General features: G+C 45.5%; 1 protein-coding gene across 1 annotated transcript in view; it reads left to right on the top strand.

Annotated features, from left to right (window-relative positions):
- Positions 1-17,983: 17,983 nt before the first annotated feature.
- The window catches only part of Dock5 (dedicator of cytokinesis 5), a 192,279-nt gene continuing 183,210 nt past the window's right edge, over positions 17,984-27,052 (top strand). The window contains exon 1 of the mRNA XM_021181410.3: positions 17,984-18,433. Coding sequence (XP_021037069.1) covers positions 18,391-18,433 — 43 coding nt within the window. The 5' untranslated portion in view covers positions 17,984-18,390. The remainder of the gene's footprint in view (positions 18,434-27,052) is intronic.

Raw genomic sequence — 27,052 nt, 5'->3', positions numbered from 1 at the left:
CTGGCCCTACCCCATAACAGCCCACTCAGTATGAATTAACTTAAGGAATGTTCCTCCATTGACATTAGCAGTCTCACAACCCAGTCACCTGTCTAGCTCTGAAGGCCACACCTTCCGCATTGGAACACTCTGGGGAAAAGACTTTCTATCCGAATCACAATGTTCCTTCTAGCAAATGTCCTAAATAATACAGCTTGCACAGTTAACGGGAGCAACAGGACAGTGACCCTGAAGCAAGCAGGAGGAGCAACCTAATGTTCTTACCTGGGAATCCAGCAGCCCCACTTCTGGGCTTACTCAAACTGGCAACCAGACCCTCAGTGAAGTGCCTGCGCTCTCAAGTTCCTGTCAGAGGCAGCGTTATTCACAGCAGCCAGGATGTGGGCACAGCCGCCATGACCTCCTGTAGATGAGCGCATTAAAACAAAACTAAAAGACAAACACATGGTGGGCATATGCAATAGAGATTAAGAAGGAAATTTTGTCATTTGTAACAGTGTAACAGACCTAGAAGACACTTTGTTGACTAAAATCAATCAACCACTGGAGGACAAACATTTTCAAGCTTTTTTTTTTTTTTTTTTTTTTCATTTTTAGAAAGTAACTAAAACTGTTAAGGGCTGGTGAGATGACTCAGCGGGTAAGAGCACTGACTGCTCTTCCAGAGGTCCTGAGTTCAAATCCTAGCAACCACACAGTGGCTCACAAACCACCCGTAATGAGATCTGACGCCCTCTTCTGGTGTGTCAGAAGACAGCTACAGTGTACTTATGTATAATAATAAATAAATCTTTGGGCCGGAGCAAGTGAGGTTGACCAGAGAGAACAGAGGTCCTAAAAAAATAATAAATAAAAACAAAAATCAATTTCCAGCAACCACATGATGCCTCACAACCATCTGTACAGCTACAGTGTACTCATCTACATCAAATAAATAAATAAATCTTAAAGCTGTCAACCTTATAGAAGAGAGGGGACTGACGGTTGCTAGGGAATGGAGGCGGGGAAAGGATGGGAGCGTGTGCCCCTGATTTCTGACTCCTAGTTTTCACCACATCCTAGCAATGTCATCTGAATATAAAGGTATCAGTGGCTTAATGCATCGATTAAGTCAAAGTCCTCAGGGCCCGATCACTTCCACAAAGCCTATCAGCAGGCAGTGAAGTGCCTGTTCCATAAGTCCACAAAGAGCATCTCTCCATCAGACCGGCACCTTCATGCTCTGGCCAGTGTGCTATGGGAAACATGGCATACCAGGGCACTCCAGACACTAGTCACCAGTTAGCTGTGGTTGTACTAACTGAACGCCTAGAGTTTTGGCTGAGGACATAGCTGCAGGCTTACACTTTCTATTCTCAAAGTCAGTCATGGGCACATAAAAAGCTGCAAACAACGAGACAGGAAAAATAGCCCTGAACTTTTTTTTGAGAGATTTAATTTTGCACTGAGTACTCTATATTTAGCCAAACTCTCCACTGACTTTAAAGTAAGTGAAGGGCCAGAAATGCATTCTTCATTACTTCTGAAAAAAACTACTTATGGAGGTATTCTAGAATAATAGAAAAGGACTCTAGGAAAAACGTACACATAACATGAAGACTTTAAAAGTGTAGACTTCAAAACAACAAGAAAGTGGGGGGGGGGGGGCGGGGGCTTGAAGGGATGGCTCAGAAGTCCTGAGTTCAATTCCCAGCAACCACATGGTGGCTCACAGCCATCTGTAATGGGATCTGATGCCCTCTTCTGGAATGCAGGTATACAGGCAGATAGAGCACTCATATACATAAAACTAAATTTAAGAAAAAAAGAAAAAAAATTGGACTTCATTCAAGTTATGTTTTGAATGAAAAACAAAACTGCATCTTCGAGGCCTAATAGTGATTCCATTCTAACCATCATACTGAAACTTCCATTGATCTCTGTGCAATCTCAGAATCAATCTACAGATCTGGGTTCTCAACCTGTGGGACCCCTTGTCTGTTGAACAACCTTTCTACAGACATCATCTAAGACCATAGGAGAACACAGATATTTACATTATGATTCATAACAATAGCACAATTGCAGTTATGAAGTAACAACGAACGTAATTTTATGGTTAGGGGTTATGGTGGTTTGAATAGCTTTGGTCCTCATAGATTGATGTGTGTGACTCCTTGGTCATAGGAGTGGCATTATTAGGAGAGGGGCTTTATTGGAGGAGTTGTGCCTTTGAAGGTTTCAATGCTCAGACTCTGCCCAATACCAAGTAGAGTCTCTTCCTGGCTGTTTTCAGATCAAGTTGTACTTAGCACCATGTCTGCCTGCACACTGCCATGCTTCCTGCCATGATGATAATGGACTAAACCTCTGACACTGTAAGCCAGCCCCAGCTAAATGTTTCCCTTTGTAAGAGTTGCCATGGTCATGGTATGTCTTCACAGAAATAAACTCCTAAAGAGGAAAGGGGTCACCACAAATGAGGGAAGTGTCTCAGAGTTAGGAAGGTTGAGAACTGTTGCTGTAGACAACGCGCACACAGTTTTGTGGTAGTTACAGAAAATTGGTTCTTAACAATATCAAGTTAACAATACTTCTGACCACAAGTTAGGTACAGAGAAATGCTTCCACAGAGGAAAAGTGTAGAGAGCACAGACAGACATGGCAACTGTCAGGGGCTCTGGGGTTACAAGTGTGGGAAATGGAGGCCCACCAACTGTCCTGGCGCTGGAGTTACAGGTGCATGCTACCGTGGTCAGCTTTCAGGTGGCTTCTGGAGACCTGAACTTGGGTCGTCTCACTTTAACCACTGAGCCATCTTCCCAGCCCGAGTTTTGGTTTTTAGGCAGAACCGGAATAAACCTAGCAGGGGAGCTGCACCTCTGAACACATGACCAGGACAGTATACACAAACCTCATGCAAGCTCAAGCAGAGTAAATCCCATCATGGAGAGGTGAGGTATGCAGCACAACCCCTAGAAGAGAAGACGCTGGCAGTCAGTAGCTGCCAGAATGGAGAGTCAGTTTTCTTGAAGCATATACCCTAATTGGGTTGATCAAACTCTAATGGAAGGCACACATCCAGGAATATATGTGCAGGGCAAACCAGATTGATGGGTGGGGAAGGGGAAAAAAAGAGGACATAAAATTAGGTGTGTAATAAAAGATGGTAGATGGGGTATGTGTGTGCGTGTGTGTGTGTGTGTGTGTGTGTGTGTGTGTGTGAATATAAACACATTACATGACGTTCTAAAAGAACTAATAAAAGGTAAGGATTTAAAGGGGTGTGGATATTTTGGGAAAAAAAAAAAAAGACAGTAATCAAAGTGGCTGAGATGGCTCAATAGGTAAACGTGCTTGTTACCAAAGCCTAACAGCCTGAGTTCAATCCTCAGGAGCCAGTGTGGAAGGAAAGAACAGACTCTGCAAGCTGTCTCTGACCTCCCTTGCTGGCACAGTGGTATGCATGCCCCAACCCCCACCAAAAAAGTAATGTAATAAAACATTGTGTGTGTGTGTTTCTTTTTTAATCAATTAAGAAAAAAACTACATACTGGTGCTAACCTCTGTATTATTCACTGCAGCAAGGAGAGGGAGCAACTCAAATGTCCATCAACAGCTGAGTAGACACACAGAATATGGTCTTCCTGTCCAGGGGCATATTCTGTACATTTAATAAGGAAAAACATACCATCTCATGGTAAAACATTGATGGGTCTCAAGAATATTTTGTTAAGCCAAGTGCATGGTTCTGGTGCCACTGGGAGCTTCCTGTCCCCGAGTAGGTGGGCCTTCGGTCTCATTTCAACTTGCTTACAAAATATGGAACTTGGGCCAAGCAGTGATGGCACACGCCTTTAATCCCAGCACTTGGGAGGCAGAGACAGGAGGATTTCTGAGTTTGAGGCCAGCCTGGTTTACAGAGTGAGTTCCAGGACAGCTAGGGCTACACAGAGAAACCCTGTCTCAAAAAAAAAAAAAAAAAAAAAAAAAAAGGAACTCAGCAGCTAAGTGTGTCAACTGTTCACAAAAGGGTTAAATCACCTTGCTACCAAGGTCACATGGGGTGAGAGGAAGAGGGGACAGAGGGACTGAAGATTGCCCAGAATGGCCTGCCACAGGCAGCATCTTTTTGTACCAAAAATACAGGGTAGATTGGAGTCATTTCTGGTTTTGACTTGTTTGCTCTTAGAGATTTTCTGAGACCAGCACATACTGTCCTGGAGCCCTGACCCCTTGCCTCTAGTTGCCTGGACTCCTCCAGGTGACCAGCTGCCTGGACTGCTCAGCAGATATCCTGAGGCTTCAATAACTGGCTTCTGGCTGCACTTCCCAGACCTTACTGCCCCTGGCTGTTTGGATCTGCTGCCCTGATGATCTCTTTCCAGTTCGTTCTCTCTGTCATTCCCACCATTTCTTTAATTTCTTAGCTGTTTCATGCCCTTGGTTTTGTTTTGTTTTTCAAAGCTTGACAGGAAATAGCATTATATTTAGCAATACACCTTGAGTTCCCTCAGAGCAGCGGTTCTCAACCTGTGGCTGGCGACCCTTTAGCAAACCTCTATCTCCAAAAATATATTTTTTGCTTTCTTTATTTTTTATTTTTATGTAATATTTTATTTATTTACTTATTTATTTTGATTTTTCGAGACAAGGTTTCTCTGTATAGCCCTTGATGTCCTGGAACTCACGCTGTAGACCAGGCTGGCCTCAAACTCAGAAATCCTCCTGTCTCTGTCTCCCAAGTGCTGGGGTTAAAGGCATGCGCCACCACTGCCCAGCTCAAAAAATATTTATATGATGATGTATAGCAGTAGCAAAATTACAGTTATGGAGTAGCAATGAAAATGATCTTATGGTTGTGGGTCGCCACAGTATGACAACTGTATTAAAGAGCTGCATTAGGAGTGTTGAGAGCTGTTGCCTTAGAACATAGTGCTAGGAGCTGTTGGCATCTGCGTTCTGTCACTAACACAAGTTTGACAGAAAACCCTGTACACGAAGGCAGGTCCAATAAGCCCTTCTTGTTCTCCCTGGTCATAAAGAGGATGACAGGGAAGATCTGATCCACACAGCCTCCCTGAGTCCACTTACCCACTCCCTTCCCAACAACCCTTCTACATTCAGTGCAACAGATTAGATTCGCTGTTGGATAATTGTGATTCATAATTCCAACAGCAGGTGGCACTAGCACCATATCTATCTAGTCTACATTGCGCCTGGCCTTTTTTTTTTTTTTAATAATGACTCCTCCAAATAACATTTCTTTTCCAAGAATAGCAACATTGCCTCCTTGATCTGCTAGTTTTTGCCATTCCTCCATAACACAGTACGCTAATCCTTCATAATTCCACCAGCTATTTTCAGTATATATAGTGAATTATTGGCATTCAAAAACCATGGGCACAAATTGCTATGGATTGATTTCCTGAAATTTACAGATCTGTTTTGAAGCTTGGCCCTCTTTCTGTAACATGATCCTTAAATTTGATGGTCTTTTTCTACTATGTGCCAGGGAGACAAGAATATTCCACATCTGTGGTCTTCTGTAATCCTTAGAAAGGTCATGCCATGTCCTTCTTGGATACTACAGGACATATGTTTAGTAGAAAGCTCATAGTGCTGAGTGAGATTACCCTCCTGTTGCTTGATGGACAGGTTCCTGGGTCATTTAGCAATGACGGTATATATTTTCAAGTTAGACTTTTTTTTTTTTTTCATGCTCTCACAAGTATCTTCCTGTGTTTAATTTCCTATGCTCCTGCCTCTGCAACTAGCAACGGCCCCTTCTCCACCCTGCCGTGGAAGTCACAGGTGACCTCTTACAGCGAGGGTCCCTCTTACTCTGGGGCTGGGCACCCACTCATCAGATGCTCACTGAGAGTCAATGCTAGAAAAACTCTGTGCAAAATTTATTGTGCAACTACTACAGCCTCTCTTGTGAAGAGACTTCTGTGGTTTGTACCGAAAAGACAATGCCGACAGAGATCACAATAGCACCTCTGCCACAGGGGGCAGGGCTGTCAGCTCACTCTGGGTGGGGAGGTGAAGGCTGAGGTCCTGTAAATGCTTTAGATGGCGGTCATGGCATCCACTTTACTGGAAGAGTTCGAAGTGTCACCTCACATTACTGCAAGGCTCCTTCCTCTCAGGGGAGTCTCCATTGACAAGCAAAGGACAGCCCTCTGGCTCCGTCTGTTTAGACTCTTCTGGAAGAAATCGAGTAATAGCCTTTGGCAGTCAGATTCTCTCTGCACTTGTTTGTGAACATTTTGGGGGAAGAGGAACAGAATTTGCAGAAATTGAAAGATCATGCATAGTAGTAGTAGATTTTATGAAGGAAGGGGCTGGTTCGTGAGCATGCACGACTCTGTGTGTGCGTGTGTACGTGTGTGTGTGTGTGTGTGTGTGTGAGTGTGTGTATCTGGGTATGTGCATGCATGCTTGTTGGTACCCATGGGAGGGAGTGTGTTCAAGTGTTTTTGTCTGGTTTTGCTCATGGAACAGATGACTACAGACTTGGTATTTTATAAAGATAAGAAGCTTATTGTTCATGGCTCTGTCAAGAAGTCCGTGTGTACAAGGTCAGTCCCTGGCAAGGAAATCCATGGCATGTCGTGAGGTGAAGGGAAGAAATCCAGCAAAGACCCAAAGAGAGTTAAACTCTTATCATTTCAAGAAAGTGCTCTCTCCGATAATGTTGAAGCATTCTTAAATGCAGAGCTTCCGTGAGCTGACCACCTCAATGGTGTAACCATGGCTATTAAATTTTCACTTGCATTTGGAAGGGACTGCCAAGTCATGACTTTTATGTGGTTTTGCTTCATTCAAAAATGTTGGCTCGGTCACGTCTGTCATCAGCAAGTAAGGGCAACCTGCACAATCCTCATTCATGTAATTCCTGTCTTTTCATTAGATATAGCTTCTTAGAAGCTGCTCTAGCTTCAGGGGACCCCCTTACCCCAATCCCTTTCTCTCTCAGGTTTTATTTGGGAGGTGACTGAGACAGGGTCTCTTAGATATAGCCTGGCCTCAAATTTACCCTATACTCAAGGATCTTTTTAAATTTTTTTTGGTTTTTCAAGACAGGGTTTCTCTGCAAAGCCCTGGCTGTCCTGGAACTCACTCTGTAGACCAGGCTGGCCTCGAACTCAGAAATTCACCTGTCTCTGTCTCCCAAGTGCTGGGATTAAAGGCGTGTGCCACCACTGCCCGGCTTTAAAATTTATTTAATTAACTTTATTTGTTTGGGGGTTGGTTGTCCAAGATAGGTTTTCTCTGGGTAGCTCTGGCTACCCACACCTTAGACCAGGCTGGCCTTGAACTCAGAGTCTCCTGTCTTTGCCTCCCCAGTCCTGATATTAAAGGTGTGTACCACCCCTCACCTGGCTCTACCCAAGGATCTTTTAATGCTTTTCTAATGTAACCATAGCTGATCTCAAACTTATGATCCTCCTGCCTCGATATCCCAGTTACTAGAATTACAGATATGTACTATCATCAATTATTAATACGTGGCAGAACAGGAAGAAGAGAAAAGAAACCAGTTTCCCACAATCCTTTTAAAAAGCAGGACCCCCAGCCCCTTGCCATCCCAGCTCCCTACTGGCTTGTCCTCCATCTTAAAGGTCCCAACACCTCCCAATAGCACTGAGCCCTGGGGCCTTGTAAATGGCTTTTACCCATCTCTTAGCTGATCCTTGGACTGGTCTCTATTGACCTTCTGATAAGATATTCTGTTGACATATTTCTTGCCATTCTATTAGAATCAAATTCAATAATTCATTCACTATTGCTTCTTCTACACACTGCCTGGTGGAATTCATTAGTATTTTATTCTGGATCTTGGCTAGAGTGGTATTTCTGATCTGTATGCATATAAAGATATACATTTCTGGTGTTATGCCATGTGCTATATAACAAGTTTTACTGCTAGGCTGTTGGGAACAGAAGGTTGTGAAGGACTGGTTATGATCAGACAACATGGGGCTGAGATACATCTCTTGTATGAGTTAGTTAAAATATGGCTGACACTGGACATAGGGCAGGGGGGCTGTGAGTCAACACTGGATGTCTGGGGAACCCCAAGATGTAAACAGTGATGTAATCCCTTATATAGCCATTTCTGGCAGAATGTCACTTTTGTGTGTGTGTGTGTGTTTACTGTATAAATACAGCCTTGAGGTCCAACGCTAAGACTTGAAACTTTATGTTCACCAGCCTGTGTCTGTCTGCCTGTCTGCCTGTCTGTCTGTGTGTCTATAGGCCTGAATGCCTAGCCTCTTTGCTGTATGGATATATACCCGTGTTCGCCTGATACCCGCAGTGACTGTCTGAATTAGTGGCTTTCACTCAGAGTGAATAAAGTATGTTCTATCATTGTACAGTTCCTCTGGTTCTCAGCCTTCCAGCCTTCTGTGACCCTCCTTTCCTGGACCTCAAATAGGGTTAAGGTAGTTTCAAAGGATAAATTAGACTTTCCACCTTTTTCTATGGACAGTGTGGTGTTTTGAATGAGAAGTGGCCCCCATAGGCTAGGGTACTTCAATACTTGCTTCTGAGTTGGTGGTAAAGATTTAGGTGGTGGGGCCTTGGAGGAGAAAGTGCATCACTGGGGTCAGGGATAGGTTATACAGCCTCACCCTACTACCCTCCTACACTTCTCTCTCTCCCTCCCCACCTCCTCTCGCCCTCTCTCTCCGTCCCACCCTCTATTTCTCCCTCCCCTATCTCTGCTTCAAGCTTTTGCTTCAGATGTGATTTCTGAACTTCCTCCTTCTGTCACCATGCCGCCCGCCATGCCGCCCGCCATGCACACCACCATGCCTCCCGCCATGCCGCCCGCCATGCACACCACCATTGATGTACTCTTTATCCTTTGGGAACTCCAAACTAAATTAAACCCTTCCTTCCTTAAGTTGCTTTTAGTCATGTTGTTTTTTATTATTCAACAGAAAAATAAATGATACAGAGAGTAAATGTTGTATTTAACTGACTTATTTATCAAGTATTCAAAAGTATTTGCTGATCCAATTAGTCATATTTTTTACAAGTAATATTTTTACTCCTGTTCTTTGCTGTTTAGTTAACTCGAGCTTGGGTTTTCTTTTCTTTTCTTTTTTTCTTTCTTTTTCTCATTTTTAAATTTATATTTCCCAGGGAAATATTTCACATTATGATTCTTCACAATTTATTTTATAAGATTTGTACATGACTATACTCTGTCTTATATACTTTGGTTTCTCTACAACTGTGGTTCTATATTTTCCTTTTATTCTCTATTTTTCTCTCCTCCTCCTCTTCTTCCTCCTTCTCCTTCCGAGGGAGCATCTCCGTGTAGTCCTAACAGTCCTGGAACTCACAGAGATCCTTCTGCCTCTTTCTCCCAATTGTCAGGATTAAAAATGTGTGGGCACCACACCCAGCCTTTTCCTTTTTATTCTTGAGTAAATTCCCTAAGCCGTTCTTCCTGATAGTACTCTTCTACTTAAAACAGTCTATAGAAGATTGAATTAACTACTTGGCTGTTTGAATTCTCCTGCTGTTCTCATCTGGGTACGTAGCTCCTTCCCTTTGAATTTGTATGCCATCTTGAAGACTTCTAGCCTTTGCACCAAGGCAAAGAATTACAAGAGCAATTTGCAAACACACAGACTGAGATTCTGGGAGGACTTTTTGGCAAATCACAGGAAAAATAAAAACCACCTCCCAGGGTTTGCCTGGCACTTGAGTGTGCCAAGACCATTTTAACAAAGGGCAGGCAATAACAAATAGACCACTTCTAAGTCAGGTTGGCATCCAGGAAGAACTGAGGTGGGCTAATTCTCCTCCTCAGGGGCTCTCTGCAAATGTGGCATGCACTGTTTAAGGGAACAAACCCTGAGGTGTAGTATTATGGGAGGGAGGGGCCTGTTTAAATAAGAACACGATGCCACAATAAGATGACTAAGAAACCACGTAAGTAATGAACTCCAGGAATCGGCCTGCCAGAACTGCCCCGCTGAGTAAGGCAACTGTGGCAAAGCACTTAAAGACAGTTGGTTATCTTGAAAGGAAAGGGTTTCGGAGTCCAGGAGCCGTGCCCAAATATGAGCAAGGCACTTGGCTGAAGCTACGTCTTGAGATTGGACTAGGCGGAGGACAGTTCCTAGAACTGCCAGCATCCTTCCCTAGATCTAGTTTACACTATTCAAGGGTTTTGCAAGCACACGGTTTCTTTTTTTTTTTTTTTTTTTTTTTTTGGTTTTTCGAGACAGGGTTTCTCTGTATAGCCCTGGCTGTCCTGGAGCTCACTTTGTAGACCAGTCTGGCCTCGAACTCAGAAATCCGCCTGCCTCTGCCTCCCGAGTGCTGGGATTAAAGGCGTGTGCCACCACGCCCGGCTAAGCACACGGTTTCAAAGAGCACCTTCCAAGATACGGGAATTCAAACTCTTGCCACGGAAATTAACAGCTCCTAAGGCTGAGTCACTTTTATTGTGTCTGTAACAATTCTACCCTGTCTGCCCTTTCTCCCCAAAGGGTACACACACCACACACACACACACACACACACACACACCATTACACACACACCACACACACACACCCCACACCACACACACACCACACACACACACACACACGCCACACACACACACACACGCCACACACACACACACGCCACACACACATACCACACACACACACATACACACACACACACCACACACACCGCACACACACCACACACACCACACATACCACACACACACACCACACACACCACACACACACACACACACCACATACCACACACACACACACACACACCACACACACCACACACACCACACACACACCACACACACCACACATACCACACACACACACACACCACACACACATCACACACACACACACACACCACATACCACACACACACACACACACACACCACACACCACATACTAGCATTCAAAATCATGAATCTTAGGGATAAAGAGCAGGTAGGGGTAACAACTTGCCGTTGCAGGCCAGTTGACCATGAATGTGCCTGTTCCGCCTTCCAAGCCCCTTCGGGTATTTCTGGAAGACCCCAAGCTATTCCTCTAAGGACTGACAAAGCAACCTGGCTATTCAATCTTCTGCCTAGCCTTCACCAGTTGAAATCGTCACACCCATCTGGCCCTTCCAGTCTAGTCACAGGTATTGTAACATTTCCTTCTAGTTCCAGTCTCTCGTGGTGGTGGTAGTGGTCGGGTCATCCACTGAAGTGTCCCTGTCCCCTCTAGAGGAGTCTGCTATGGCTACTAAAGCACTCTTGTGTGTTCCACTGTCTCACAGAGAGTTGGGTTTTGGTTGTCATCACCTTCACCATTGTCTTAGTTAGGGTTTTACTGCTGTGAACAGATACCATGACCAAGGCAACTCTTATAAGGACAACATTTAATTGGGGTTGGCTTTTAGGTTCAGAGGTTCAATCCATTGTCATCAAGGTGGGAACATGGCAGCATCCAGGCAGGCATGGCACAGGAGGAGCTGAGAGTTCTACCTCTTCATCTGGAGGCTGCTAGGAGAAGACTGACTTCTAGCCAGCTAGGAGGAGGGTCTTAAGAATAGACTTCAAAGGGGCTAGGTCAGAAGATAATTAAAAACAAAGATCCTGGATTCTCACTGCTCTTAGACACCCCACAGTCTCTGGCTTCTCAACCCCAGGTGTGGTGACACCTTCTCTGTCTCTCTCATTGAGAAAAGGTTTTATTACAGAGGTCAGGCTACGCTGGAATGTGCCATTCTCCTGCCTCCACCTCCAGAGTGCTGGGATTACATATTCATAACCCTCTCCAGAGCTTTGTGATTTCTAAGTCAACCTTTACTACTTAGGGCTCTTTTCTCCCAGTGACTTTTCTCCCAGACCCTCATGCATACACTTCCAGTGAGAACTGTTTTTTCCTTTGTCACCCTACTCCTAGATGTGCCCCAGCCATCCCACCTACCTAAGGGTGGTGAGGAATCCTGTTTTTTGTTTTTTTTGTTTTTTGTTTTTTGTTTTTTGTTTTTAAGGGCCCAAGGGCCAAGTCAGCTTATCTATTGCTTTTATATAGCCAGGAGTTATAACTGTTTTTTCACTTTCCTAAATTACTGGCAAATAAAATCCAAAGAAGGATATTTCATGCCTATGAAGATTATGTGAGATACAGATACAAATAAGGTTTTATTGAACAGTACTGTAGTCATTCATTTACATACTGACTGTGGCTGCTTTCCTGTCTCAGAGCAGAATCAAATCATTGCAACTAAGTCTTTATTATGGTCAACAAAGATGTATACACACACACACACACACACACACACACACACACACCCCTTTCCAGAAAAAGGCCAATGATCTTCAGTTTCCAGCAGGGCTCTGGGTTTGTATTTACTTCTGTCTGACACTAATTAACTGTGCAGGCAATTTTGTGCATCTTCTAAACCACCGTTTCCACATTTGTTGGGTGAAGAGAATAAGCGTTACATCCGTGGTTCTCGACCTGTGAGTCATGACTCCCACAGGGGTCACATATCAGATTATCTACATTACAATTCAAAACCAGCAAAATTACAGTTATGAAGTAGCAACAACATTTTATGGTTGGAGGCCACCACACCATCAGGAACTATATTAAAGGGTCACCTTATGAAGGTTGGCATCCATTGAGTTATTGCATTTATTGTGTCGGTAACAATTCTACCTTAGCTGCCTTGAAGGAATGCATGGGTAGTAAAGAAACCAGGTATATGTGGCCACACACGTTCCTTACTCTATAATGGTGAGTGTCTTCAAAAATTGTTCTCATACTAAATGAAATTTCTAGATTAAGGTTTTGTTTTCATGCTAGATAGGAAGAACTGCTGAATGCGACAGTCATGGAGACAATATCGTCCAAGGGTCACCGGGATCAAGAGCTGGTGAACTTCACTCCTACTACAGATAAAGGTCAGGTGTAAGTGGACGATTTCCAGCCTTTTGCTCACAGCCCACGAGATTTCCATATTATCTCCTAACTTTCATCCTTATCTCATTTGAACAGTTTTACTAAGTTTGTTTTAAAAGGTTTATTTGTTACTTCATGTTATGTGCATGCCAGCATCCGTTTATGTGCACCACCCCCCCCCCCCCCCCCCCCGTGCACACGGGAACCCACAGAGGTCAGAAGAAGATGCCAAATGCCCTGGAACTGGAGTTACATGTGTTTGTGAGCTGCCTTGCTTGGCTGCAACAGAACCCGAGTCCTCTGCAAATGCTAAGTGCTCTTGACCATGAAACTATCTCTCTAGCTCCTATTTTTTGTTTCTTGAGACTGGGTTTCATGTATCCTAGGCTGGTCTTGAACTCTTGATCCTCTTATTTCCATCTTCTGAGTGCTTGGGTTACAGGTATGTATGACCCTGCCAAGCTTTATGAAGATATTTTTAATGTACGTACACGGACTTTTCAAAAACCATATATACTATTTACAACTATATAAATGTAGTTCTTTTTAAATTGAAGAGCTTTCATCTGCCTCACATGACTATGAACGTGTTACAGTTTCAACACACTGATGATTAATTTAAAATTCTGTGTCTGTGTTTGTGAGGGCTGGTGTGTGTGTGTGTGTGTGCGTGCGTGCGTGTGTGTGTGTGTGTGTGTGTGTGTGTGTGTGTGTGTGTATCACATGCGCATGAGGCCTGCAAGCTTCAGGGCAAATCTCCTGTCTCTACCTCCTTATAGAGGTCTCCTATAGAGTCCCTGGGGTTACAGCACACCATGGCGCCACGTCCAGCTGTCCAGCCACTGAGCAAAGGAACTAATGATTTCTTAATTCTCTTAGCATCAATTTCCTCCACAAGGTGGGACCAACTTATGTAGCTGTCTGTGACAAAGAACATCCTAGAAATAAAACTGCGAGGGTCTTGTTTTGTAGTGTGAAAAAGGCTGAAGTGCTGACCAAGCATAAATCTTCCCACAAAGGGGATCAAGAGAGGGGTGGTTTAAAAACCATGATTCTTGTCATCCTAACTTCCGGGGTCCATGCTGCCTCCAAAGCTGGCGGATCCGAGGATGAGGACGGTCTGGCCATGCTCGGCACCTGCATGGTTTGGCGTTAGAGTCATGTGAGCATCTCTGGGATGCCTGAGGAAGTGTTGGTGGGGATCGAAAGAGGAGCCCCTTTGCCCTGTTCAGCTCAAGGGTCCCAAATTCCAGTGCATTTCCAGCTCCACTGCATTTGCCTGTAAATGCCCACAAAGCTCTGCTTAGAACCAGTCATCATTTGTATTCCTCATTATTTCCTGCACTTCCAGCAGCAACTCATCTCCTTATGTAGAAAAAACAAAACAAGACAAACCAGCACCCACAAAACTGTCCTTAACAGAACCCATATCTTCTCACAAGAAAGTTGTGTCAGTCAAACTTGGTAAAATAGACCTGATTAATGGGGAAAGTAGAGCCCTAGCCAGCCAGCTGTCTTTGTATTCTATATTAGGTACTGTCGAGGATAGCTACAGAATTCAGGTCAATTAGCCTACCCTGGAAATTCATTTCTCTTTGTTTCTTTCTCTGGAGCTCCCACAAGCACAGATGCAAATATTCTTGTGTGCAAGAGTTGCTGGTATCTTTATGGGCTTTAGAATAGATAGCTGCAATTGTGGAATTAATTTCTCTCTCTCTCTTTCTCTCTCTTTCTTTCTTTCTTTCTTTCTTTCTTTCTTTCTTTCTTTCTTTCTTTCTTTCTTTCTTTCTTCCTTTCTTGTATTTTTCTGAAAAGACACCAGAGGAAGAAGGAAAAATAATTCTGGGAAGCGTGCTGTTATTCCACCCACCCATCTGGTCAGCTGTCTAATTTTAAACCTCATTTTAATAACAAGACTTTGAATAGCTGTGCTTTTATGATTTAAATGGACTGGGAATGGAACCATCTGATATCACAAAGTGGGTGGACTTCAGTCTGCAGAGGGAAAAGAATAAACACATTGGAAGTTTCTCCCATTCCCTCCAACTCTTTTCATAAAAGCAATCAACCATTGTGAAGCCTGAAATCTCCAGAGTCCAAATTTGAACCTGAAGTTTTAGAAAGATCAAAGTGTCAATCGATTGAAATGGTTCTGGTTGAAACCAAGTTCCACTGAGTAAAAGGATTAACGCTCCTAGTGTGCATTAAATGAAAAAAGAAAGAAAGAGAGAGAGAGAGAGAAAGGAAGGGAGGGAGAAAGAAAGGGAGGGAGGGAAGGAGGAAGGAAGGAAGGAAGGAAGGAAGGAAGGAAAGAAGGAAGGGAGAGAGAGAGAGAGAAAGGAAGGAAGGAAGGAAGGAAGGAAGGAAGAAAGAAAGAAAGAAAGAAAGAAAGAAAGAAAGAAAGAAAGAAAGAAAGAAAGAAAGAAAGAAAGAAAGAAAGAAAAGATAAAAGTCTGTTTAAAGAACAAAGACCATCACTTCCCTGCTCACAGGCAGGCTGAGGCAACTCTGGGCAGCTCCTGCCCCAGGGCAGCCCAGACCTATGCTCCAGACCAAGGTTGACAGCTACTAAAGGTCCAAGGGGAGTAATGGCTGAGGAGAGAGAAGGGGGAGGGGGGGGGGAAGGAAGGAAGTCCTAGGAAATATTCAAAGGTAAACTTTGATCCAAAGCAGAGAATACGCACAAGGATGATATCATGGAAAATCAATAACAAACAGAAATGACAGCTGTGATCACCAGTCGTTCAAGCCCCGGGTCATTCTTTACTTTATCCCTCACACCACAAAGCCAAAATTTGTAGAGCCTATGTGCATCTCTGACTGGTAAATCAGAGAGGCCAGTAAGCTTCATAGAGAATCCCTCTCTGCTCGCACTGTCTTCCTGTTGGCGCCCCCTTCAGTTTATGTCCAGAACTCCAGCCCTTTTCACAGCAGCCTACCATCCCTGGCGTTCTCCATTAACTGGCATCCTTAGCCCTTTAGAGTCAGTCGGTTCACACCACAGCAGACCCAGTTGGACAGTGCCTGGTATCCCCACTGACACAAGCCCGAGAACCTTTAGAATCTGTAACAACACAGGAAGTCCTCGTCCGGGTCATGGCCCTCCTTCACGGGCGCCCCTTGAGCCAAGTTTCCTGTTTCACTCAGATCACTTGCTGTCCAGGACTCTATGCCAATTTGGAGCCTGTTAGACCTGCTTGGTGGCCTTTGTGTTTGCTGTCCATGTGGTCCAGAACACTTCCCCTTTTATCATGGGGTCATCCTCACTTCCTGTAGTTCTGCCTTTCAGTCTCCCCTTATCTCAGATGTCTTTCCAGATGTTTCTGTGTAAATCTCTGGCACCCACACTCCCCATGCTCCTGGCTAGGGTTTCTCTTTGCGGGCCTAGCCTCCTTTGGCATGCATTAATTTCAAGTCTTAATTTCTTCCAAAAGCTGTGTGAAGGTAGGGGTCTCATTTACCTCACTACTGAACCTCCATTCCAGGAACAGTGCCCAACACATAGTAGGTCACTTAGGGAGGAAGGAAGAGAAATTATCTAGCTTGGGTGTTTTAAGTCGATCACAACGTCATTGACCTAGAAGAAGTTATTTTGGGGGAGATGGTGGAAATCTTTGTGGATGTCAGGTCTACACTGATGGAAATATGTCTTGCTGTGTATTATAAATAGATTCCTATTGGAACTTTTTTCTTTCTTTTTTTAGAGTGTTTCCTTAGCCATTTTTTTTTTTTTTTTTTTTTTTTTTTTGGTTTTTCGAGACAGGGTTTCTCTGTATAGCCCTGGCTGTCCTGGAACTCACTTTGTAGACCAGGCTGGCCTCGAACTCAGAAATTCGCCTGCCTCTGCCTCCCAAGTGCTGGGATTAAAGGCGTGCGCCACCACGCCCAGTTCCTTAGCCATTTTTAATTTCTTCTTTTGAGAACTGCTTAGTACAGTAGCTCAGTTTGTAGTTTGGTTGATTGCTTCCCTATTGCTTAGATTTTTTTTGGTGATTTTATTTTTCTAAATATTCAGTATTAAGTATACAATGAACATGTAACTTTAAATCACAAAGGAGATAAATGACACATTATGTAATCATACTCAACTTTAAGATCGCAGCTATCAAGAATAAAAACTGGCATTTAAAAAAGAGATGTGACTGAACCACTTTAAGAAGGATGGCTGAAGCACGGTCATAAGTACCTATTGTTTCTTTCAACCAGGACTTCAAGTTCAGAATACTTTCTCAGGAGGAAAACCAAGACTAATATATATATTCAGGCATGGTTTGCAAAAAGTCATCAGAGTTCACTCATCTCTAATCAAGCATTACTGTCTTTTACTGTGTGTTTTGATTACATGTTCTGTTCTTGTCAGGTTCCAAACCGGCAAGAAAGCCTCCACAGACCCCAAGAACAACACAATTCCCCGCAAGAGGTATTTTTTCAGATGGCGAAGCTAACTGGTTGGCTGGTTAGTCTGAAATTTTACTTCTAAGTGTGAGGTGTCCTACTACTAAGTAGCTTTTTCATTCTGGAGGTCTCTCCAAGATGGAAGCGCGTCTCCCTGCAGGCAGAGGGCGCCAAGCGCACCCCTGAGTAGTTTAACGCACAACTGCCTTTTGGAGTCCTCAGTCCCAGGCTGAAAAAGGACAGTGGTGGGAGTTGGGGGCGGGGGGGGGTGTTGATGTTCTGGGGTCCTCCCCACAGGGATGCCTTCTGGGCAGGGGGTCAGTTGGAAAGGAGAACCTTTTGGAGCGAACTTCTTCCCTTAGTGTGAAAGTTTGTGTTGCTGCAACTGAGGAGAAATAAATCCCTGAGTTTGGGGTTTCCAGATTAGCGCTTTGTCAACAGTGTCCTAACGGAGGGTCTTCTAGATTGGATACGTCTACTTCTGAAGCCTCCGTGTCCCTTGCACCAGTTCCCTGCGGACCTTGAAGCTCGGCTTCCGGCTCTCTCGGGGCTGCAGCAGACGCTCCCGGAGGCGAAGGCGGGAGCTCACGGCTCATTCATTCAACAAATATTTACTGAGCGTCCGGAGGCGACCGGTGACTCTCACCAGCTCCTCCTCCGCGCTCCGCGGCTCAGCCCGGGAGCGCTGGGCAATCGCAGAGCCGACGCTGGGAGGACCAGGCGGGCGGCTCCGGGCTGCGGCTCCAGCCGAGCGAGGCGGAGCCGGCGGGGGAGGCGGGCAGCCCCGGGGCGCAGAGGGCGCGGCCAGCGGGAGGAGCCCGGGCGGCGCCGGGGAGGGCGCGCGGGGCTGCACAGCCGCCGGTCCCAGCAGGTGACCGCGGGCGAGCGGGCGTGCGTGCGGGGCCCCGGGCGCGAGCGAGGCGGGACGGCGTAGACGCGGCTCGCGCGCCAAAGTCGCCCAAGTTTTGCCGGAACATGGCGGAGGAGTCCGGCCGGCGCAGCGGCGCTCCGAGCACGAGTGTCTGTAGCCGCTAGCGCCGCGGGGCGAGGTCGTCGCCATGGCCCGTTGGATCCCGACCAAGAGGCAGAAGTATGGGGTTGGTGAGTGCTTGCCCCGCCCCACCCTCGCCCGAGCGCCCCTGAGTCCACTTTGGCCCCGCGGAGTTGGCGCACACTCGGCCACTCGGTCCCGTTGCTGCAGCTCCCGGAGTCTAGCCCGCTCTGGTGTAAAAGTGCTTTTAGGCTTGGGAACTCTGATCCTCCCCCATCCGAACCCCAACTCTAGTGGCGCGCACTGTGGGAACGCGCCAGGTCCCCACGGCCGTAGGTGGCCAGCGAGGGCCGCACGTGGGATGGTGCGTTTTGCGAGTGCCCTTCCCCAGATCCCACTTGGAAGCTCCAGAGTCCCTCTCCCTCCCTCCCTCCCTCCCTCCCTCCCTGGGACTGCAGTCCGGATCGCAGTCAAAGACAAAATGGGAAGCCCAAGTTGCCAGTAGAGGTGATGGAAGAGGCAGGAAGTGTGAGGCGTGGGAAGGAGGGCAAGGGGGTCCAGGGGCTGTGTGTGAGGACACCCATCTGACCTACTGGCGTGGCTGGAGAGGTGTGACACAGCTTCCCCCCAGGGGCAGGAAGAGGGTAGGTCCCGCGCTAGCGGGTGGCGTTTGTGTTCGCAGTACCCTAGCGCTCAGTCATTGCTGAACTCTGGCCTCTAGGTTTGGATCTGAAACCGTGGCGTTGAGGGGTTGGACCCAGGTGGAAAAACTTTCCACTTTCACTTTTCTTTGAGCCAGGTCAGGGAGGAAGCACTCACCTTTAGCCGGACGATTGCCAGGAGAATTAGAGTTTAAATGGAGCCTCTGGAATAAACAAGTGTGTTGTGTGGGAATTTATTACTTTTTCTAAGGTCCACTCACTTGGCGCGTTTGAAATGCAACCCCTTACTTCACTCCTGTCAGCTCACCTCTTTTCCTTTAAGTCCTGGACCCGCAGGAACACTGCCTGAAGTTATCAGTCTGCCGTGACAGACACGAAGTCCTATGTGTCTATGTAACCCGGACTCAGACACCGCCTTCTGTCTTTTGTATATTATTAATTTGATGCAGATTGAAAGCCTGCATATGTACATTTGCAAATATATATATATATATATGCACATTTCTCAAACTTTTTTTTTTTTTAATTTGTCTTTACTTTTAGAATTTTTGCTCCTCCACATGGCTGCGGGTTACATGGATAGGTGACATTTCTTCAGTCCCAGGTCACTAGGTCTTGACTTAGCCTTGATAAGTAACTTGATTAGATACCTGCTAGTAAGTAGCTGGTCATTGTGTAAGTGAAATACTGTAAAATGGATGAAGGGTTGGGTGTGACAATCATAGAGCATGCCTAAAGCCCTGGCTTCCATCTTCTGTACCACAAGAGGAAATTAATTTATTTAAACAGTATAGAGTACTAATTAATGACTAAAATATGCTTAGCAATAACTAACCACTAATTATAAAAGGGTCATTTCTAACTTTACCTGGGTTAAAAGTTGTTCCCAACAAGTATGTTTCCGATGGGTTTGCTGTATATAACCACAGGCACAGGGGTAAGAATGTTTCCAGTATTCCCCTGTGTTTTGGAGTCAGGATTTTGGTTATTTATCAGAGGGCACTGAACGTGTTCAGATAGTGTTTCTAGGGGACAGAGCTTAGCAGGGTTGTTCCAGGGTGTAATCTGGGGTAGTTACTTCACTAGACACCGCAGATCCTGGTAGGTGTGGATGCTGAAGCACAGAATATGCGCAGACGTCAGGGATGAGTGTTCCTGGGAGGGGGCGGGGTTCTGTGCTCTTGCATTTGGAAGCAGATGTACCTGGCTGCAGGGTCCAGTTGTCAGAGTCCCCACACTGAAGTCCCTCCCCCTTCTGTGAACTCTTCACTGTAGACAGTCCGCTCATCTCTGTGGTTCGGTATTCTATGGAAAGTCACTTCTGTGGGACTTCACTCTCCTGTGCTTGTACCCCCATCTACAGGACACCCCTTCCCCCCCCACACACACACATACACTGCATCCCACACCCCAGCCTTTTTCTTTGGGGTTCAGCTCTGCCTTCTGCTTTCTTCCTTCACCTCTGCAGCTTTTCACTGCAATCTCGTGAGCAATCCCTTTCTTTCTTTCTTTCTTTCTTTCTTTCTTTCTTTCTTTCTTTCTTTCTTTCTTTCTTTCTTTCTTTCTTTCTTTCTTTCTTTCTTTCTTTCTTTCTTTCTTTCTTTCTTTCTTTCTTTCTTTCTTTCTTTCTTTCTTTCTTTCTTTCTTTCTTTCTTTCTTTCTTGTCTTATCCCCCCTCCCCTGCCGGGTGCTATGGACTGCTAGCCTCTTCAGCAGAGCCGCTGGGGCTACTGGCCAGAAGCAGATCAGCTTTATTGACTGTTAATGTAGGACGGCTTAGTTAAGGAAGGTCATTGGTTTCTCTTCTGGGACCCCAGCCCTTCCCTCTGACCCCTTCTGACTGACTAGGGGTTTGTGGGTGTTTTGTTTTGTTTTGTTTTTGAGACAGGGCTTCTCTGGGTAGCCTTAGCTATCCTGGAACTCACTTTTGTAGACCAGGCTGGCCTCAAACTCCTGTGTTCAAACCTGCCTCCTGAGCGCTGAGATTAAAGTCATGTAACCACCATTCCCAGCATGACTAAGGGTATTAGTTCTTCCCTAATTGCACATACGTAAAGGGTGCAAGGGTATTTATTGGTGGGGGGAGGGGGTCATCCACGCTGGGGTGAGGCTTTCTGGTGCTGAGGTTGTTTTGGGGTCACCTACTCTTCTCATGCTCGGTAAGGAAGCCCAGAGAACTCATCATTGGCTCTCCCAAGTGTGACTTTTGATGGAATCATACTTTGGTTTGTCATTAGTGACCTATAAAGTGGGGTAGATGTTTGTTTATATCTCTCCAGGGGAAGATTCTGGCAAGTGAAGGTTGTGGTTTTTTATTTCTGCCAGTCAGAGGGTTTGGCCAGGTAAACAGTAATCCTCCTTACAGTTCTGTTCTCTGCAGTTACAGTTATCCATAGTCAACGGAGGCCCGAATATGATGGGATATGAGAGAGAGAGAACAGGAACGCATTCGTACAACTTATGTTTCCATACATTATTCTATTTTATTACTAGCTGTTCCATTTTTGACAATGCCAATTAAATATAAGTTAAACCTCTCAGAAGCATTCGTGCAGAGCATGTACTTGGAACATGTCTGCTATGGGCAAGGGGGGGGGGGCTCCGCTGTAAGTGTGTTCAATTGTGTGCACCCTCGATGCTGGGGTGCCCTTGTAAAGCAGGCTGTCGGAACTGTTCTAGAGATGTAAAGCAATTTTCTTCCAGTTAAACTTTGACACCCCACTTGTCCCAATGTGGGTCCTATTGGAAGAAGTTAAGAGTCTGAACTGTTTGGATACCACTGGGTGTATAGATGGTGGGACTTGTCATTTCTGAGGGCTAATGATGAAGGAAGCTATGGGGCTCTTGGTGACTCAGGGCTGTATGGGAGGCGGCCACTCACGGCAGGTCTGCTGTGAAGGTGTGACTGTGATCTGCACTTAGGGAAGGTAACTGTCCCCTCTGTCTCCTTCTGTGTTTGCTTTCCCCTTGGTTGTTTTTCAAAAGGGACTGAAAGTGTCTAGGAGTCCTTAGTTCTCAGATACAGTACTAGCTAGTTCACCTTCTAGTATTAAGTGAACCTAAACGGTCATTGTGTACATCTGTGTTATCCAGAAAGGGGGTTGATAGACTTAATTCTTTCGAGTAAGTACTTTTTTTGTTTGTTTGTTTTTTGTTTTTTTGAGACAGGGTTTCTCTGTGTAGCCCTGGCTGTTCTGGAGCTTACTCTGTAGACCAGGCTGGCCTCGAACTCAGAAATCCACCTGCCTCTGCCTCCCAAGTGCTGGGACTAAAGGCGTGCGCCACCACCACCCGGCTCCAGTAAGTACTTTAATACTCAACATCAGTACTCCAGAAAGAGGTGCTTAGAACTGAGTGCTAAGTACTTAAGAATAAATATTATTATTCTCTGAATATTTCCCTTCACTTTTCTTTTTCTGTTTTCCTTATTGGCAGTATGGTGACTGAGTGCAGGGCCTTGTGAGTATTAGGCAGGTGTTCTGGCATTGATCTGTATCCCCAGATACAGCCTCTTTAATTTTCATTATTGAGTTTTGCTAGGTTGGCCAGACTAGCCTTGAATTCCCTTAGTAGCCAAGGCAGCCCTTGAACTTGTAATCTTCTCACCTCAACATTCCAAGTAACTGAATTTGAGGAACTATAGAACCAGGTCTGGTACTTTCCCTTTTTGCTGTTTAAGTGCACAGAGATGTAAAATACTAATATTTGAACTTTAAGCACATAGCTATGCTAAACATGCTTGTCACTCTTTAACTTTTAAATCAACCATTTTCAATCTCTCTCTCTAAGTCAGGTCTCCCTGTTGTAACCCAGGCAGGCCTGGAGCTAACTTCCCATTCTCCTGCCTTAGCCCCTGACACTCGGCTTAAGTATATTTCTAAGTCAGCTTCCACACCAGCCATTGGTGTCCAGAACAAAGATTATATTCTTTGTGGCCTGTTTGCAGAGCTGTTCACTGATGCATGTTGGGATTTCCGGTATCTATAGCTATAGTTGATGGAAAATCTTTGGAGGGAGACACTGGCTTTCATAGTCAGCCCTTCCCACAGTGTCGTTGGGTTGCCCCAGTTAGCCTCAGGCATCGGGCTTTGTAGGACAGATCCTCAAGTGCCAAGTTAAGACCTATGCCAGACGCTGGGTCTTTCTGGTATTTTCAGTCTGTGTCCTGCTCCAGCCATCCTGCCTCACAGTGGGCCCAGAATTCCTCAGGCTGGGGTGTGACATCAGGGAGGGAATTTCACAGTGACTGGTCCTGTTGGTCTTTTTTTTTTTAAAGGATATATTTTTTATTATTTGTAATCATGTTTATATGTGTGTGGTTTATAGGTATGAGCTGGAATCACAGGTGGTTGTGAACTGGCCTGATGTGGATACTGGGAGCTGGGCTCTGGTCCTCCGAAAGAACTATGCACCCCTTTAATCCCTGAACCCCCATTCCAGCCCCTCTTTTTTTTTTTTTGGTTTTTCGAGACAGGGTTTCTCTGTGTAGTCCTGGCTGTCCTGGAACTCACTCTGTAGACCAGGCTGGCCTCGAACTCAGAAATCCGCCTGCCTCTGCCTTCCAAGTGCTGGGATTAAATTTTTTTTTTTTTTTTTTTAAATTGAGATAAATAGCCCTGGCTGGCTTTGAATTTAGGCTCCTCTTACCTATGCCTTCTGAATGGTGGGATGATAGGTGGATACCACCACACCTACCTCTGATTTCCTTTTTCAGGACTCTTGTGGTCCAGTCTAACCTTGAACTTTCCTTTCTCCGCCTCAAGTGCTAGGATTATAGGCACGGAACTTCACTTGGTCCATGGTGGTGCTGGGGATTAAACCCACCTGCATGCTAGGAAAGCTCTCTGTCAATTGCACCACACCACCCAGTGTCTCCAGTTTCTTTCAGAGAAAGGAAGTTAGTGCCTAGAGAGGCACAGTGGATTGCTTCACTCCAGGGGTTCTTAGTTTCAGGATTACGTGAAACCCTTTGGTAATCTGGCGAAGCCCTCAGATCTTGTCCACTGGATGAAATGACTGAGTCCAGGGGACTGGAAGTGAGGCTCATTGTACTGAAATACTCGTCAGTTCATTTCTCATCTTCTGATACCTTATCTTTTATCAATATATTAAATAATGGTGTAGCAACGATAGTTATAATTATTGTGACTTATTGATGAGTCACCTTGATTTATGCACATAGCGGTAATTTCAGATAGGATCTGAAAGTGTCTGTTGGTGGGAATGCCTCAGGTTCTACTAATCCAACCATGGCTTCTGGCCTAACTCAATTGAAGTAAATGCTGGCCACTTAGAAAATCCAGAGGGAGCGTTCTCCTTGAGTCTACCAGTCTCTGGATGTGAGTTCAAATTGAGTCCTTGCCTGAGGCTCACACAATTGATTGGTGTGGAGCCATCTGAGAAACATAGAATTAACATGTGTCAACTGTGTCACTGCCTATGATGAAGTTAGGTATTACACAGTAGCATTCACTCGAGGAAGTTCCTGTCCTTAGTGTGTTCATGTTTTAATACTGAGGCTAGGAGAAAAGGGCTCAGAGAATTAATGTGGCTCAGAGGGTTTGTGGGGGTTGCTGTTTTATACTCTTTCCAAAGAAGTGCTGTTCTGGATCCTATTTCTCTATGGTCCAGGGACGTGAAGGGGTCTGGGGAGATGTTTTCAGAGGCTCACGAGATTCAAAAGCTTTTCATAGTGATACTGAAAAAAATCCTTGGCCCCTTATCCATCCTCATGCTGTGTGGGTGTACGTGGGAACTTGCCCAGGTGTTAAGTGTGACATGGCAGTGGGTCAGCAGGACAATTCCAGATGCCACCTGTGAAGCCAGGCTTTAAGGAGAGCCACAAGAGGCCTAGAGAGATGGCTCAGGGGCCAAGAGTCCTTATGGCTCTAGGAGAGGACCAGTGTTTAGTTCCTAGAACCTTTCATGGTGGCTCACCAATATCTGTAACTCCAGTTCTAGTGGGTCCAAGGCCTGTTTCTGACTGCCACGGGCACCAGACATACATGTGGTACACATACATACAAACATGCAGGCAAGCACTCATACTCATAAAATAAAAAAAATTAAAGTTCCATAGATATGCCAAATGCATGCTTCTGAGCGTTGTCTTTTCTTTGAAAAAGAATGTTTTGTTCCTAAAAGAATACATATTGATGTTCCCATGTATTGGGCTCCATACAGTAATTTTTAAATTTATGTTTTAAAAATGTATCCGTGTATGGGGTTCCTGTTTTAAAGGTTTCTCAGCCAATACGGCTCTCAAGGCATCCTGTAACTGACTACCAGGGCAGAGCAGTGAGGAACTGTTGCCTTTTCCAGGGGAAGCAAACAGGCTCCAGGATCTCATCTGAGCCCCCACCGTCCCACCCCCAGCCCAAACTTCCTTACTCTGTACTTGGTCTCCTGAGCTCCAGTTGTTTGTGCTTTCTGATTCTTGTCATGTTGGAGATCATTAACTGTGAGACACCTTTATGGCCAGTGCCCCAATGGCCAATAGCCTTTAACACGCCTTTTTAAAAATGTGATATTTTCTTTCTTTGCCTGGCTTCTTTATCTTTTGAACACGTACACAGACATTGACAGATGTGTCCCTCCGTCCCATTGTTTGCCGTATAAAGCCCAGTTACAGGAATAGGGAATGGAAATGAAGGAGCTGAGTGGGACATTATTGCCTTGCTTCTTACCAAAGAGGCTGAGCCTCCTGCCTGGCTGAGTCTTTGGACATCTTTCCAGTCTCTGTAGCTGTGCTAGCTGTGTTCTGTAATGCCGCTGCACACACTGAATTGATGAATAGAGGAGCCCCTCCCACAGGTTGCTCTCCACAGTCTGGGTTATCCGTGATCACAGACATAGTGAGAAATTACGGAACAAGTAATTCATCCAGTTTGTTTGTTTGTTTGTTTGTTTGTTTGTTTGTTTGTTTGTTTTACATTGCATGCTGTTCTGAGTGGCATGGTGATCCCGTCCCCACCCTAGTCTGCCCCCTCCCCCCCAGAGGGACATGCAGCATCCCTCTGCCTCTGATGTCCATGCTGTATGCACCTTCCATCTGTTAGTCGCTAAGGAGCCATCGACTGTGGCAAATGGAAGTACTGTGTTTGTGTGACCTTTATTTTGCTTATCAACGGCCCTGCAGCACAAGAGTAGTGATCCTGACAGTTTTACCCAAGTATATGGCTGTGTCTGTCCTATTTTTATTATAGTTGCTATTGGCTTACTGTGCCTAACTCATGAGCGAAACCTTATCTTCACTCTGCATGTATAGGAAGAGCTTAGCATGGCGGGCAGGGGTTGTTACTGTCTGAAGCTTCAGGGGTACACTGAGAGTTTTGAAGTGCATCCCCGTCAGAAGGCAGGGGGTCTCCCAGGTTGGCCTCACTTGGGGCTTGGGCACATTGTCACCTCTCTCCGTGTGGGTTTGTGAGTGTGGCACCATTGGCAGGATGGATAAGGGCGTTACCACTGAATGTTGATGAGTGGAGACTGGGTGCTGAAGCTAGATCAGCTGTAGTTAGGAAGCGGGTTGGAAATAGGAATCACATTCTTCCCGTGTGGATTTTGTTCTGTTTGGTTTTGACAGATTTAAAACACACATGCGTGCATACACACACACATACACACTTTTGAGATGGGGTCTCCTTTGAAGCAGGCTGGCCTGAATGAAACACTGTATAGCTGAGGATGACCTTAAAATTCAGGTTTCTCCTCCTCCTGCCGCCTGAATGCTGAGGTGGCAGACATCCACCACCATGCAGGGTTGGGGCTTGAACCTTCTACATACCAGGAAAGCTCTGAACCCCCCCCCCCCCGAGTGACTCCAGGAAGTGTTTTCTTGTCCATCCCTTCTCATCCCATCTTTTTATAACCCCACACCCCCATATCTTCACCTCTGTCCTCCCTGCCCTCTTGCTTCATCTGAGAGTTGGCCATCCCCAGCAGGCTCCGGTGCCTTCTTTACCTTTCTGATAACCAGTGATCTCATTCAATCTCCTCTGACAGGCATCTGTTTACCTCCAGATTTAGACCCCTGTGAGCCTCTTCTTGACATCTCTCCATCCCATCCTG

The sequence above is a fragment of the Mus caroli genome, unplaced genomic scaffold (genome assembly GCF_978045245.1).
Source record: "Mus caroli unplaced genomic scaffold, Mus_caroli_1 scaffold_12, whole genome shotgun sequence".
In the NCBI taxonomy this organism is placed as follows: Eukaryota; Metazoa; Chordata; class Mammalia; order Rodentia; family Muridae; genus Mus; species Mus caroli.
Note: the sequence above shows the minus strand (reverse complement) of the source record. Positions and strands in the feature narration are given on the sequence as shown.